This window comes from Panthera uncia, assembly GCF_023721935.1.
Source record: "Panthera uncia isolate 11264 chromosome A3 unlocalized genomic scaffold, Puncia_PCG_1.0 HiC_scaffold_11, whole genome shotgun sequence".
NCBI lineage: Eukaryota > Metazoa > Chordata > Mammalia > Carnivora > Felidae > Panthera > Panthera uncia.
In genome coordinates, this window is record NW_026057578.1 from 28,631,908 (window position 1) to 28,647,704 (window position 15,797).

The following is a 15,797-nucleotide window of genomic DNA, read 5'->3' on the forward strand; positions in this document are numbered from 1 at the left end:
AGAAGAAGAAGAAGAAGAAGAAGAAGAAGAAGAAGAAGAAGAAGAAGGTGGTAATGAGATGATCTGCCTTAGATGGTTGTGGTGATGATTAAATAAATCATTGAGAGCTTGGCACATGCCTGGCAGAAAGGAGTAGAGAGATCTTTCTGAGAGCTCCTGGCCAGGACAGAGCACACGGCCCTGTGCAACACACGCATGGCATGAATAAGAGTTATAAAATATTTAAATTTTTTTTACATTTTTATTTATTTTTGAGAGACAGAGGGAGACAGAGCACAAGTGGGGGAGGGGCAGACAGAAAATGAGACACAGAATCCGAAGCAGGCTCCAGGCTCTGAGCTGTCAGCACAGAGCCCGACGTGGGGCTCGAACTCACAAACTGTGAGATCATGACCTGAGCCGAAGTTGGACACTCAACCGACTGAGCCACCCAGGTGCCCCGAGTTATAAAATATTTTAAAGTCTAGATTGTCTGATATAAGTATGGCTACTCCGGTTTTCTTTTGTTGACCATTAGCATGATAGATGGTTCTCCATCCCCTTATTTTCAGTCTGAAGGTGCCTTTAGGTCTAAAGTCAGTCTCTTGTAAACAGCATATAGATGGGTCTTGTTTTCTTTTCCATTTTATTACCCTATGTCTTTTGATTGGAGCATTGAGTCCATTGGCGTTTAGAGTGAGTACTGAAAGATATGAATTTATTGCCATTGTGATGTTGTAGAGCTGGAGTTTCTGGTGGTGTTCTCTGGTCCTTTCTAGTCTTTTTTGCTTTTGATATATTATATATATATATATATATATATATATCTTTTTTTTTTCATCTTTTCTCCCCTCAGAGAGTCCCCCTGAAAATTTCTTGCAGGGCTGGTTTAGTGGTCACAAACTCCTTTAATTTTTGTTTGTCTGGGAAACTTTTGGTCTCTCCTTCTATTTTGAATGATAGCCTTGCTGGATAAAGAATTCTTGACTGCATATTTTTCTGATTCAGCACACTGAATATATCCTGCCACTCCTTTCTGGCCTGCCAAGTTTCTGTGGATAGGTCTGCTGCAAACCTGATCTGTCTTCCCTTGTAGGTCAGGGACTTTTTTTCCCTTGCTGCTTTCATGATTCTCTCCTTGCCTGAGTATTTTGTGAATTTGACTATGATATGCCTTGTTGATGGTCAGTTTTTGTTGAATCTAATGGGGGTCCTCTGTGCTTCCTGGATTTTGGTGTCTGTGTCTTTCCCCAGGTTAAGAAAGTTTTCCACTATGATTTGCTCACATAACCCTTCTACCCCTATTTCTCTCTCTTCCTCTTCTGGGACCCCTATGGTTCTGATGTTGTTCCTTTTTAATGAGTCACTGATTTCTCTAATTCTTAAATTGTGCTCTTTTACCTTAATCCCCCTCTTTTTTTTTTTTTTGCTTCATTATTCTCTGTAAGTTTGTCCTCTATATTGCTGATTTTCTGTTCTGCTTTGTCCATCCTTTGCCACCCCCGCATCCATCCGTGATTGCAGCTCAGTTATAGCATTTTAAATTTCATTATATTTTTTACTTCTTTTATCTCTGCAGGAAGGGATTCTAATCTATTTCTGATTCCAGCTAGTATTCTTATTATCGTGATTCTAAATTCTGGTTCAGACATCTTGCTTGTATCTGTGTTGGTTATAGCCCTGGCTGTCGTTTCCTTGTGTTCTTTCTTTTAGGGTGAATTCCTTCATTTTGTTACTTTGAAGGGAGAAAAGGAATTAATGAGGTAGAAAAATTGAAATTAAAAAAATTAAAATTAAAAAATATTAAAATTAAAAAATTACACACACACACACAAATCAAATAAATGATGCTAGATCCTAGATGTGTTTTAGTCTGGGTGTTGAAAGTGGTTTGACATATTAGAGGAAAAAAGGGGGGGGGCAAGAAAAAAAGGCAATTGGTTGAGAATTTGAAAAAATGAATACACAGAAGTAGACTAAAATGAGATGATGGGAGTAAAATAGAATTTGAAAAAATATACACAATAGTAAAGAATATAGTAGAAAAAGTTAAAGAAAAATATTTTAATAAAAATTAAAAATAAAAATGAATTTTTTCTTTTTCTGTATTCAAGAAAAAGAAAAGAAACAAAAAAGAGAAAAAAAGGAAAAAAGCGAATACACTGTAGTAGACTAAATAAAATGATGGAAGTAAAATAGAATTTGGAAAAAAACTTACATAAAAGCCAAAAATATAGTAATAAAATTAAAGAAAAATATTTTAATAGAAATTGAAAGTAAAAATGAAGTTTTTCACTTTCTGCATTCAAGAAAAAGAAAAGAAACGAAAAAGAGAAAAAAAGAAAAAGAAAAAAAGGAAATCGTTTGAAAATTTGAAAAGGTGAATACACTGAAGTAGACTAAAATGAGATGATGGAAGTAAAATAGAATTTGAAAAAATTTACACGAGAGTAAAAAATATAGTAATAAAATTTAAAAAATATATTTTTAATAAAAATTGAAAATAAAAATGCATTTTTTCTCTTTCTATATTCAAGAAAAGAAGTGTAAAGGAGAAAAAGAAAGAAAGAAAATTGAATAGATAGACCTGCTAACATATTGAAGTAGGACTGAAATTACTTCGTTTTCCCCTAGAAGTCAGACTATGAAGTGCTTTATAGTCCATAAACTAAGCCGGCAGTGTGACTTGTGTTCTTGAAGAACGAGGTTGGCCCAGTTGGGAGTGGCTCAGTGTAATGGCTCCGATCTCCACTAGATGGCGCTGCTAGCATACTGGGGTGGAGTGTTGTGGCACTCGTAGGTGCGTATGCGCATGCGCGGGAGTGGTGAAAATGGCGCCACCCAGCTACCTGGTCTGTCCTCCTGGATCACCAATGGCGCACCCGTCCTCCATTCTCAGCTCTCATCCCCTACCTGCTCCTTCACTCTCCGTGACCAGACCCCAGGCAGTACCTCTCTCCCGAGTTTTTTCTCAGATGCGGCTGTTTTCCCCGGCCCCTCACTTCCGATGGACTGTGGCTTTGACCCGTTCCGCCCCTCTGTGGGAGGGTCTCACTGAACAATGGCCGAATGTCAGCTGCACCAGGAATGCTTGCTGGATCCTGCTGCTGCTGGTGCCCCGAGTCGACAGCCAGGTGCCAGCCCGCCCCAGAAAAAGTTTGCGAGATAGTGTAGCAGCAGCTTTTCGGGGATTATGGAAAATCACAACACACATCTGGCACCAGGCTTCACCCTTAACAACCTTGTTCCAGCACCAGCGAATGTGGCCGTTTTCTGGGGTCTGCTGGGACCAGGTGGCTTCCACAGTGTCTATCAAATGTCCTTCCAGCAGTGGAACCGCTTTTCCCCGTGTGGCCTGAGAGCCTCCCGGACCCCACTCTGCTGCTGGGGATTCACTTTTCCCACCAGAGCACTGCCAGGTATGGAGCTGCGGAGTTGCAGCCTTTGAGCTCCCCTTGTTTACAGTCTTAATGGAATTTAAACCCTCTCCTTTCTCCTTTCTCCCTTTTCAGTTTAGTCCCTGCGGCTGTTTCCAACTTTCCACTTTCTTGCTTTTGGGGAGAGGTGCTTTTCCCGTATTCTCCCCCGCGCCCAGTCTCCGTCCTCTCTCCGCCCGCAAAAGCACCTCCCTTCCTGCGCCTTCTAGCTCCCCAAGTTCACCTCTCCGCGCCGTACCTGCTGAATTCTGTGGTTCAGGTTGTGCAGATTGTTGCGTTAATCCTCCAATCAGTTTTCTAGGTGTGTGGGATGGTTTAGTGTTGCTCTGGCTGGATTTCATGGGCGCGAGAGGCACAAAAAACTTCCATGCTGTTCCGCCATCTTGACTCCTCCCCCCCTAGAGTTATAAAATGTTAATGTCATCTCTTTTTGTCACCCCTTGAGCAAGTAGCTCAACCCCAGGTCCCTGGGCCTCACAAACCCTGTTGGCTTTCCCCGTCCCCTGCTGCTGTGGGTGGACCCTTTGGAGATGAGGACAGAGTGACCTTGCTCCCTTCCTCAGGGCTGAGTGACACCTGCACGTGTGTTTACCTCAGCAAGCCCCGGAACTGATATTTACGTGGTGTGTCACGAATAAAGCAAAATACTCCGTGTTCGGTGTGACTCCCAAACCTGGACCTGGAATTCCGTAACAATAGTTGTCATAGGTTTTGTTGTGAGAATTTCTGAATTCCCAGCTTCCCCCTTCAGATGCCAAGGCCTCACCCGCCCACCTGGGACGGCAGAGACGGCCCCTCGAGGGTAGGGGTCTCCGCTTTATTCACTGATCATCCCCCCCGTGCCTAGAACTGGGTCTAGCCCTGGTGCCTGCTCGGCATTCTCTGGGGGAAACAGAGAAGTGATGTGTTCCCTGGTGTAGACAGGCCAGGTGCTGGAACGCGAGGGAATTCCCCTGCAGGAGTGAAGGTAATGTAGAAAGCCTTTCCCCCTCAGACCCCAGAGAACCAGGAAGGGCTGAGAGGGTCCTCACTCATTAGGAGAGGCAGGCAGGCAAGCTGGGAGCTCCCTCAGCCACAGGGATTGCCTGGCTGAGAGAGAGGCTGGCTGTAGTCACTCCAGGGCCCTGGGGCTGCAGCGTGGAGGCCAGAGAGTACAAGAGTCCCCTCACTGTCCTGGAATCCTGGGGCTGGGGAGAGGCCAGGTGACAAAGAGAAAGATTTAAAGCCTGAGCTGAAGCGTGTGCGTTTCAGATGCTCCTTCACGCGATGGTTCTTTGGCCCTTCCCTTCACCAAGGTGGCCAGGCGACAGGCCCTCCTAATAAGTAAGTAACAAGGTCTAGCAACAGGATTATAATTGTCCTAATTTCGAAGTAGTGATAGGCATACATGGAACTTTGAGATTCCCCCCCCACACACACACACAGCTTAACGTGCTGAGAAAATGTCTATGACTTCCACTGGGGGGACAAAACTCACGCGTTTTTGAGGGAAATGCTGAATTTCAGTTGAAGACAAGGAAAAATGAAATTGTTATGTTTCCCCCCTTTTCTGCTCCCGGGGATCCCAGGTTAAGAACCCAACACCCTAGGGCCTGTGGCTGCCTGCCAGAGGATCAATCCTGAACCTCTGGTTTGCAAAGCAGCCAGATGTGCCCTTTTGCAAGGCGGGCAACAGTGGGAAGAGTGGCCGAGCAAGTGACAGGTGGCAGGAGCGGGAATTGTTCATCAGAGGAGCCCGGGGACTCGGCATCAGGATTCAGAGAGTAGATTCCTTGGGCGCTGCCCCGACCTACTGATTCTAATGCCCAGTGTCAGTCCTGGGAATCTGCATTTTAACCTCTATTTATTTTTGAGACAGAGAGAGACAGAGCATGAACGGGGGAGGCTCAGAGAGAAGGAGACACAGAATCTGAAACAGGCTCCAGGCTCCGAGCTGTCAGCACAGAGCCCGACGCGGGGCTTGAACTCACGGACCGCGAGATCATCACCTGAGCCGAAGTCGGACGCTTAACCGACTGAGCCACCCCGGCGCCCCAGGGAACCTGCGTTTTAAACAGAAGGCCTGGTGATAATTTTCACCAACATCCCACAACTTTCCTTGTGCCTTGTCCCAATTAGGGAGTCCGGGTAGAGGGAAAGGGCCCTGGGATGCTCTTCACATCCCCCGTGGCCAGAGTGCAGGTGGCGTCAGAGCTGGGAGGTGAGCTGGCAGCTCCTGGCCCCTCCAGGGCCCCTCCGTGTGTAAGTGATGCCTGAAACGTGAGGCCACACTGCCCCTCTGCTGGGAAACCTGAGCGGAGGAGTGTGTGGCCGGATTGAAGGGCTGGGAACTCCCCGCCTCCTTCCTCACCTCTCTCCCGACCTTCACCCACCTCCAGTTCAATCTCAAACAAGCCAAGGGGCCCCGGCTGCCATCAGGGCCCAGAAAGGAAGCCCGGCCACCATGGGGGCAGGAGAGCGCCCCAGGCTGAATGAAGGTGCACGTGGGCCAGCCATCGGTGTGAGCCAGCGCGGGGGCTGAGGTGCTCCTCTGACCATGAGCCGCCAACCAAAGAGCCTGGGGGAGGAAGGTGAGTGGTCCCCAGCTCTGAAGGGCCCACCCACCGCGTTCCGGAGCAGCAGCAAACCAGGGGAGCAAAGGGGGTCTCTTGAGGCACAGGGACCGGGCTTGAGCCCAGGGTCTGCCACTTGCCTGCTGAATGGCCCCAATCTGGATATCCAGCCTCTCCCAGCCTCACCCATGAGATGGACGAAGGCAACTTGCTCCCAGGCAGGACCATCGAAGGGACTGCCAAGGGCACATGTAAAGTGCCCCGCACGGTGCTGGTGTTGGCAGAACCCTGAGATCCCAGCAGGGGTCTCAGTCTGCTGCTCTCTTGGTTAGAATCACCTTTCCTCAGCAATCCCCTCAGCAAACTTCTCTATCTGTCCGTCTGTCTGTCTGGGGCGGGGTGGATGGGGAATGCGGGGATGTTCTGACCTCGTGTCCGCTCCAGGGTGTCAGAGATATGTCAGGACTGGGGATGCTTGTTAGTAAAATTATCGGGGCCAGGTCGTCATCTGGGGCAGTGGGGACCGGCTGAGGGCTCCCCCACAGCAGAATGGGGGTGATCCAGGGAGGGGGACGCCCAGAGGTCGGCCATCTGTCATGCTTCATCTCTTCCAGCAGGCAGTGGGGTGAGAGGACAGGTGAGGAGCGGCTCTCCAGGCACAGGTGAGGTGGGGTGATGCCTGAGTTGGGGTGTATGTGAGATGGGGTGATGCGTTCCTGGTCTGGCCGCCACCTAGCGTTCTCTTCCACCCTCCCCTCCCCTCCCCCCCTCCCTTGTAAGGACCCCTGGGGGCGGGGCGGGGGTGGGGGGGGTGGGGAGGCAGGTGCTTTCATTGGGGAAGGGACGGGATGCTGCGCAGAGAGGCCCTGCCCGCAGCCCAGAGTTAGGGACACTGAGTCGAGCCTCAGGAAGCAGTGACCATTTAGCAGGGAAGCGCCGTCCAGGCAGCGGGTTGGTCGTGGAGCCAGGACTCACACCCGGGCCGCCTGACTCCAGACAGCACGCTTGTCACCTCCACAAAGTACCAGCGGTAGTGGGGTTAGGCCACCTTCCCATCAGGAATGCGGCCACAGCTCTTCTGTGAGCCAGGGAAGGCTGTACCCAAAGTGGGGTCACCTGCTCCAGGAGGAGCCGGAGGAAGCCATCGGCAGGAGAGAGGACCCTTCGAGGCCATGAGGAGGGCAGAGGCCATACTCACAGGTCAGGCATCCTACGCTTCGGGTCATGAGACGTGTTGTGGATGTTATGATGCCATTTTCTCTTTCTTGAATCCCCCCGATAAGCGAGGAAGCAGAATTGCAGGAAAAGGATGGACTTCCGGGGTGAGGGTGAAAGAGATTCCGCCAGCCAGTTCTGAGGGGGAGGGACTCGTCTGGGCCCCCACCCAGGCACACTGGACTGGCTCCGACGAACTCGCCAGCATCCACCTCGTCTGTCTCCTTTGCCAAGCCCTTCCCTCTTGTCACCCTCTGCTTCCCCACAGCCAGGGGCCCGAGTCACGTCATGACAAGTCGGGGGGTGTGGGGGGGAGGGGAAGAACCCAACAGCAAGGCTTGTGCAAAAGTCAGGACCCTGGGCAGGAGGGAGGGGCCAGGGCACCACCACTGGCATCTCAGCCCTCCTTTCTGCCCCCAGAGCTCCAGAGCTGCCCCTTGGCCACTGTCTGTCCTCCCTACCCCACCCACCATCCAGTCATTATTTCCCTCCAGACATGGGGACAAGCGTTAGAAATTGTGCCTGCGTGTGGCTGGATGAGAAACCCCTTCCCCACAGGAGGGTCAGCTCTCTTGGTGACAGTTGTCTAGGTGTAGGATGCACAGATCTGTTTCTCCACATCCCATTCTCCTTGCCCATGTCCCTCCTGCACCCAGCCTGGCTCCCCTCTGCCCCAGCTGAGGGGGCTGGCCTTGGTGTCATGGGTGGGCACATGGCCCTCAAGCAGGACTGAGATGGAAAGTCATTTTGCCTAAAACACAAACATTTTCCTACTGAAATATGCCACTCACGGCCCCCCCCTTGCCATGCACCCTTCTCCCATAAAAAAGAGGAAATGAATTTTCATTTCAGGGGTCCAGATGGTTAAGGAATACAGCAAAGTTAAATATTGGGAATCCATTAGGTTAACTGAAGCCCGATTACATAAAGATTTTCATTTTAAATCTCCTCTGGAGTCACCTCTGACGGGACCTGATAGCCTATTCCTTCAGCTTCTAGGATGTTGAGGGGGGAAAATGTCTGAGAATACAAAGCTATTTTCTCAAAATAATGACAATCTGTCATTCCGTTAGTCGAAGAGGAGGGTCAGAACTCTCCTACCTTCCAGATCCTTCGGTAAACATATTTAACGGTGAAAATCACCGAGCTGGAGGGTGAGCCAGACCCTGCTGGGCCTTCCAGCTTCTCCTCAGCCAATTTTCACTTTGGATCAGGTCCATGCGCCCGAGGAGGCCTGTTACGAGTGAGGGAGTACATGCTGGGGCTTGGAGGTCTTCCTAAGGTAGCAGCTGCTTTTCTGGCTCCTAAATTATTCATTGTGTGGAGTCCATGGAACACTGGCTGTAAAGAAAAACTAAAAAAGTAGAAAAGGCTTGGGGAAGATTGAGGAGCAAATTCTGGCTTGCTTTCCACATTCCGTATGGATTTCGTTCAGTTGGGAAATAACATTACAACAGGAGTCACAGCCTGTAAAAAATGCATGAACCCTCGACTTTCATCCATAGCGTTTGAAAAAATGCTTGGTATAGCTCATTACCAGAAAGAAAACCATTTGTTAGCTGATTGAGGACACACAGAGCTCAGAAGAAGATGCAGACGTGTATCGACATTTTTACCCAGTTCTTTCAAGCAACATGCAGCTGGTGTCGGATGGGACCCAGGAGACCTGATGCACACACTCTCTGCTCTTCTGTCCTCTCTGAGAGCATAGCTCAGTTCTAGAACTCTTCTAAAGGGTCACAGCTGCAGTAACACACACTTTCTCACACTCGCTCCTGGTCTTTGGACAGGGTGGCTTAGTTTCTGGCTCTACCCGCCCCCCCCCCCCCCCCCCCCCCCGCCCATGATGGGGGCCGAAACCTTCCAGAGCCATGCGGAAGAACATCTACAGGACAAACCCATCTCTCACTGGCTGATACTGACCTGCTTCCTAATTTGGATGAGTTACCATTACACTTAAATAATCTTGCGTTCACATTTTCTGACCGAACCCCTTTTCCCATAGGAGGGGAGTCAGAGAAGAAAGAGATCAGGGCAGGAGGGAACCAAGAAAACCTATCCGGCCACACATATGATCACCTGTCTTTGCATCTAGAAACAACGCTCATGGCTTTTCAATGAGCTGACACCAGTTACCTCGTGCCATAATCGCAACAATGAGAAACCGAGTCCCAAAGATTGTTAATGGTGGAGTCAGACCCTTGCTCGGTGCCTTTTCTTGCCTTCACAGCGAACATGCTCATGGGGCCTGCCCTGCAGTGACCGGGACCCGGTGTCCCAACCCCACAACAGTTTCATCAGTGCTTCTAGCAACATTCTCTGATGCAGACCACATCCTGCAAAACAGGCTCCAGTATCACACCCTCACCCTCCAGATTTCAACCCAGCTGCCCCATGGGTACAGCTCTCTGGGCAACCTCCCCTGTGGGAACTCCCCACCCCAGCAACCAGATTATAGCCCAGACTCTGCCCTGCCTTGCTCACCCATGCATCAGACCTCTTGGCATTTCCACTGGAGCCCCTCCATTCCCTGTTTCCTCTGCCTAGAATCCCCCCACCTTGCTAGCACCGCCACTCCCTTCTCCCCTTCTTCTCTTGGCAAAATCTTGTTCATTCTTCCAGAATCAGAGTGAACATCAGTTCTTTGCTAAGTATTTCCAATCATCCCAGTTATACTTTATCACTCTCTCTCTCTCTTTATTTCCATGACTTTTTTTTTTTTTTTGGCCCACCATATTTATTCCTTCTTTCTAAAAACAAAATGTGTTTATCTAACTTGTTGTCAAAAACCGGCTTCCTAAATATCACCAACACAACCTATTGATAAGATAAAGCTGCTTTATTGCTTATAGCGAGAAAAGCTTTGGAGGGCCTCAGGAAAGGGAAGGGAAGGTCAGAATTTACTGAAAATTGAAAGTTTGATTTCAGGCAGGACTTTCAAAGTGGGGGCTAGATTGGAATTGGATGAGAATTCTAATACAAGAGTCAACAATAAATGGCAAGGTCAGGATTTTGAGGCAAAGCATTCAAAGAATCTTTGGGTGCAAATTTTTGGTGATGCTTTCCATTGAAGAGTTGATGAGTCTTTGGGAAAATCCTGCAATGACCAATCAAGCCATTTGCCTGGGGGAGGAGACTCTTGGAAAAAAATAAAGTCATGCTAATGAAGACAGAGGTATAACACAAAATCATCTTACTGAGGACCCTAAGGTGTAGTTTTGGGTTCTCTGTGTCTGGGCGGAGTGTGGGATAGATGGTTTCTGTTCTCAGTGGGTCCTTGTGGTCATTATTCAGCCCAAACTGAAGGTCAGACCATCAATATCTGAGAACATCAATCCAGATCTTCACCACTGTTTGAGGTATCATAATTGCATGTCAATCACCTGTGGATAGTTGTTTCAACCTCCCAGTTTCTGGGGATAGTTGTTTCAACCTGTGTGTCAGGTTTTCCAGTTCTTTCTTCTGCATGACCTTTTGCTGAATCATTTGATGCATAGCAGGTATGCAACAGCATTTAAAACTCTGGAGATCACACATCTGAACACCGGTACACAGACAAATACAAAGAGAAGGATTATGGCCAGAGTTTGCATAGTTCACTTTTCAGCCAGGAGCCAAGAATGCCCAGACTAAATAAAATAACAAATCTCACGCACAATCGGAAAAGTCCATGGAACCAAATATGGGATCAAAGTTCCCCGCTTCCTGATATCTTTGTTTATTTCTTGGATCTTTTTAGTCATGTTAAAGATCTCTGAGAGGTCTTCAGGAATGCAAGTATAACATTCCTCCCCTGAACATTGCACATTACCCTCGAAAGGCCAAAATATATCTGAAGCAGGTCTGATATAAATCATCTCTCGTCCAATGTCATAAACCTCTCAGGAGATGGATTCTTGGTGGATTATCTAACCACCTTTTATTCTCTCAATAATAGCATGTAAGTTTCATTTTACCATCCAGACTTCTTCTAAAGTATGGAAATGAAAGTCCTGAATTTCACAATACCCCTAGAATAAGTAGGAGTTTCGGTTCTGGAATTAAGGCCCAAGTTTTCTTTCTTCAATGAAACTGTTTACTACTCTTGTTTTCCTAGAGGGCAAACTACTGGGCCAAAATGGATCCTGGGTGATGTCAGAAGCAATCCTGAGAATAGGTATTAGTTTACCTAAGTAACAAGTTCCTGTCTGATTTGCGGGTAATAGTAGGCTTCTGTACCAGATCCAATACCAGTCACTGGGGGCCACATAATGATCTGGTTTGGGCCAAAATACTACTATGGGATTTTGAAATAATGCTGTAAAGTTTTGACACCGTTCACCAAAAATAGATTGGTATCAGGAGTGAATGTTGTAGTATCGAGGTTATTAGGTGGGTCTAAAGGAAAAGTAACGTGTTTTGTTGATCTGCGAAAGCGAGACAGTCTCCAAAAATACACCACCTGTCCCCTGATCTCCTTCTAAGCTTTAGTTCAGTGACACTATTGTTTCAGCAGAGTCAAGGCCCTCCTAGAATGTGATGGGGGTTTTGGGTTTCTGGCCACTTGGCCTATTGTGGAATTTACCATCTAAAACATCACGCAATGGTTGAGTCCAGTTTGCCAGAAAACCAACTGATTTCTTACATGGAATTGGGACCAAAGACAGCTGAGTGGTTCCCAAGGGAAATATGCACTTTAGGTAGTTCATGGGTGAATGGTAACTGGGTATTGGATTCATACCAAGGAGTGATTAAGGAAGCAAACAGGGCTTTATTAGTAACACAACTAAATACAGCTTTACATTAGTGCAGGATGGAATTTAGGTTAAAGAGTAGAAAACAGGGGAATACAGGTTACAGAGTGACAATCTATGGTCTTGTTCCATGGATCTTGGGCACAACTGTCTATATCCAAAGACTGTCTGCTTCAAGAGGACTTCTAAGCACCCTCAGCTTGAGGCCACCAGTAGCGATGGTCTTCCAGTAATTTGAAGATGGTGATGTCTCTTCAGTCGAAAGACATGAATCCAAGAATCGACCCCTTGAGAGTTTCACTACTGTGCTAGTTGTTAACAATACCTGCTAGAATCCTTCCAGTCGGGGTCTGAGACAGTCCTTTGATTAAAGACAAAAACTCTAGACTACAGCTGAGATTTCAAAGAAGTTTCAGGGTAAAAACAAGTAGTATCTGTAGGTGACAGAGACTTAAAATGGCTATGGTTAGCTTATTACTAATAACTTACAAAAGTGAAATATTTCATAGCAATAATGAAACTGGCCAGGAAATTTGGTTGTTACTATGGGATGCAAAACAAACATAATAGGGCAATCTAAAAGTTTTGGGCAAAATGTTTATAATGAGTAGGCATGTTTTTGTATAGACAGGGAACATTATATCTGACTTATAAAGTTGGTTAAACATAATCTTTACAGAGAAAAAATATCTTGAGATATAATGTATAATTAGATAAAAACATATACATAATATAACAAACAAGAACATATCAATCAGATAAGAAAAATAGATCAAGAAAATTATGTAAAGAGGGGTGCCTGGGTGGCTCTGTTGGTTAAGTGTCTGACTCTTGATTTTGGCTCAGGTCATGACCTCATGCTTGGTAAGATCAAGTCCCACACAGGACTGTCAGAACAGAGCCTGCTTGGGATTCTCTGTCTCTCTCTGTCTCTCTCTCTCTTTGCCCTTCACCAGCTCATGTACATGTGTTCTCTCTCTCTCTCTCAAAATAAATAAATAAACATTTTTTAAAAAGAATATTATGTAAAGAGATTCATTCAGTCCAGAGTAGGTCCTAAGCTTATGTGGGTTTTTTTTTTTTTTTTGAGAGAGAGAGAGAGAGAGAGAGAGCACATGCACATGTGCACTGGAGAGGCAAAGGGAGAGGGAAAGAGAATCTTTTTTTTTTTTTTTTTTTTTTTTTAGGAGACAGAGAATCTTAAGCAGGCTCCACAGCCAGTGCAGAGACTGATGCAGGGCTTGATCTCACAACTGTGTGCCAGAATCAAGAGGTCGACACTTAACCTATTGAACCACCAGGTGCCCCAGCATGTGTATTTTAATAAAACTCTATAGGTAAATCTGATGTGCATCTCCAGTTGTAAAGCACTGGCCTAAAAGATGCCAGATTCAAATTAAAGAATATTGTTATCAAATAAACATTTTAAATGATAAGTGAGTTGTGACTGATTATTATACTGTTGCCTAACATCAGGCAAATCACCCGCAGGACTCTGATTAATGGAAATAAGTCATGGACAGCAAGGGCATGCAGCAAACCTCTCAGAACTGCCCATAGGGCATACAGTTGCTGAAATATTTAAACATTTGACCTATCCCAATTTAACCTAGGAAAGGCTAAGCGTCTCCTCTGATTTGACAACTCTTCCCATGAAACTCCAACAGTAACATATCAAATAATCCTAATTGTTTCTGGCACCTCTCTTTGTCATAAGGTGGAAGAATAAGTCTTTGTGATTTTCCAGGGACCTTCTGGGAAATCTCAAAGATAGTTTTAGATAACAAAAGATATTCTGAAAGTTATTTTTCTTCATTTTACACTTAGGACTCAATCTTAGAAAAAAGAAATCAACAGTTGTCAGATTTGAACACTTAAGATAGGATCATGGTGCCTTAGCAACCATATCTGGCTACTCATTTGTTTTACGGGCCAGAGTGTAATCTATCTTCATGAATGTTCCATGTGAGCTCAAGAAGAATGTGTATTCTGCAGTTGTCGGATTAAGTATTCTATAAACTTCAAGTAGATCCAGTTGATTGATGGTGTTGTTCAGTTCGACTATGTCCTTACTGACTTTGTACCTGCTGGGTCTGTTGATTACTGACAGAGGGGCTGGACTCCCCAACTGTAATTGTGGATTCGCCTGTTTCTCCTTGCAGTTCTATCAGCTTTTGGTGTTGTGTTGTTAGGCGCATACATGTTAAGGATTGTTATGTCTTCTTGGAAAACTGATCTCTTTAGCCTTATGTAATGCCCTACTTTTTGCCTGATAATTTTCCCTGTTCTGAAATCTGCTTTGTCTGGAATTAGTACAGTTACTCTAGCTTTCTTTTGGTTCACATTAGCATGGTATATTTTTTTCCATCCTTTAACTTGTAATCTGTATTTGTCTTTATATTTAAAATGGGTTTCTTGTCTTTCCCAATATCGGCTCTGACAACCTCTTTCTCTAATTGGTATATTTAGACCATTGTTGTTAAAGTGATTATTGATATAGTTAGATTAATATTTGCCATATTTGTTGCTGTTTTCTATTAATTGCCCTTGTTTTTTGTTCCTATTTTTGTCTTCCACTCTTCCTTTACATTTTGTGGTTTTGACTGAGCATGTCCTATGATTCCAGTTTCTCTCCCTTTTTAGCATATCAGTTGTCCTTTTTTTAGGGGTTTCGCTAGAGCTTGCAATATCCATTTATAATTAACACGAGTCCACTTTCAAATAACATTATACCACTTTATGGGTGGTGCAGGTTCCTTATAACAGAGTATTTCCAGTTCCTCCTTCCTGTCCCCTTAACACCACTGTCAGTCATTTCACTTATCCATACGCTATAGTCATCCAATATATTTTGCTATTATTATGTCAGACAAACTCTTATCTGTTGGATCAGTTAAGAATAAGATCTTAGATCTCAGCTTATCAGTTTCCTCCTTCGAAAGGCCTTCGTTAAGTCTGGGTGAAGCCCACCCCTGTGCTTCTTGAATCATAGCACTGATCACGCTGTCTCTTCCACTAACTCAAAATGTGTTGAGGGACAGAATCTTGTCAATCTCATTTGCTGCTGTAGCCTGTAGCCAAGCAGGCAGGCACATTGCCCGTCTGAATATGCCACCGATATCCTGGTTTGAAACCCAAAAAGAGAACTTTGAGTAGTTTCTCTCTGAACCTCAATGCAAATTGCACTCACTAAATCTAACTCCCGCTTACATCACACTTGCACTGATACTATCTCGGTTGGATTTCCCGACCACACTTTGAGGTAGGTGCCTATAGATCGATCAGGTTCCCTGGAAGCAGAGCCCGATATGGGGGTTCGTGGGCATGTGATTTATCGAGGATGGCTGTCAAGAGACAAGGAGTGAGGGAAGTAGGACAGGGCAAGGGAAGGAATCGAGCAAGGATGTATGCTCAGATGGACTCTAACCATCCTATGATCCCACAGGAAGCTCTGGAGTATGAATGAGCCACCGATTTGCTCAGCCTTGAGGCAGAAGACTGGACTTTTGTACCTCTGTATCAGTTAGTAATTGGCCATGGGCTGACTCAAGGAGGGGAAAGGGATGTAGACATCTGGGCATTTCCCGGCAAGATGGCTCCCATCAACCAAAGGCTCCCTGGAGAAGGGAGAGCCTGTGAGCTGTTACAGCCACCCTGCCCAGGAACCAGGGGATGATGCAGTGGCCCGGTAATGGGATCTGGGTTGACCAGGGGCAGCACTTACCAGAGTACCCACAAGGAAGCTGACTCAGAAAGAAAAAGCAACCCGCCCAGTGGTACCCAGATAATAACCATCAGAACCAGACTTCAGACCCAGACAGCCGGACTCTGAATCCCCAACTCCGTCTGCCCAAATCCAGCCCCACCTACCACAAACTAGT

General features: G+C 46.2%; 1 protein-coding gene across 1 annotated transcript in view; it reads left to right on the plus strand.

Moving 5' to 3' along the window:
* Window positions 1–5,952: 5,952 nt before the first annotated feature.
* TMC2 (transmembrane channel like 2) overlaps window positions 5,953–15,797 on the plus strand; it is a 67,745-nt gene continuing 57,900 nt past the window's right edge. Inside the window, exons 1-2 of the mRNA XM_049649820.1 lie at window positions 5,953–5,986; window positions 6,139–6,219. Of these exons, the coding sequence (XP_049505777.1) occupies window positions 5,953–5,986; window positions 6,139–6,219 (115 nt within the window). The remainder of the gene's footprint in view (window positions 5,987–6,138; window positions 6,220–15,797) is intronic.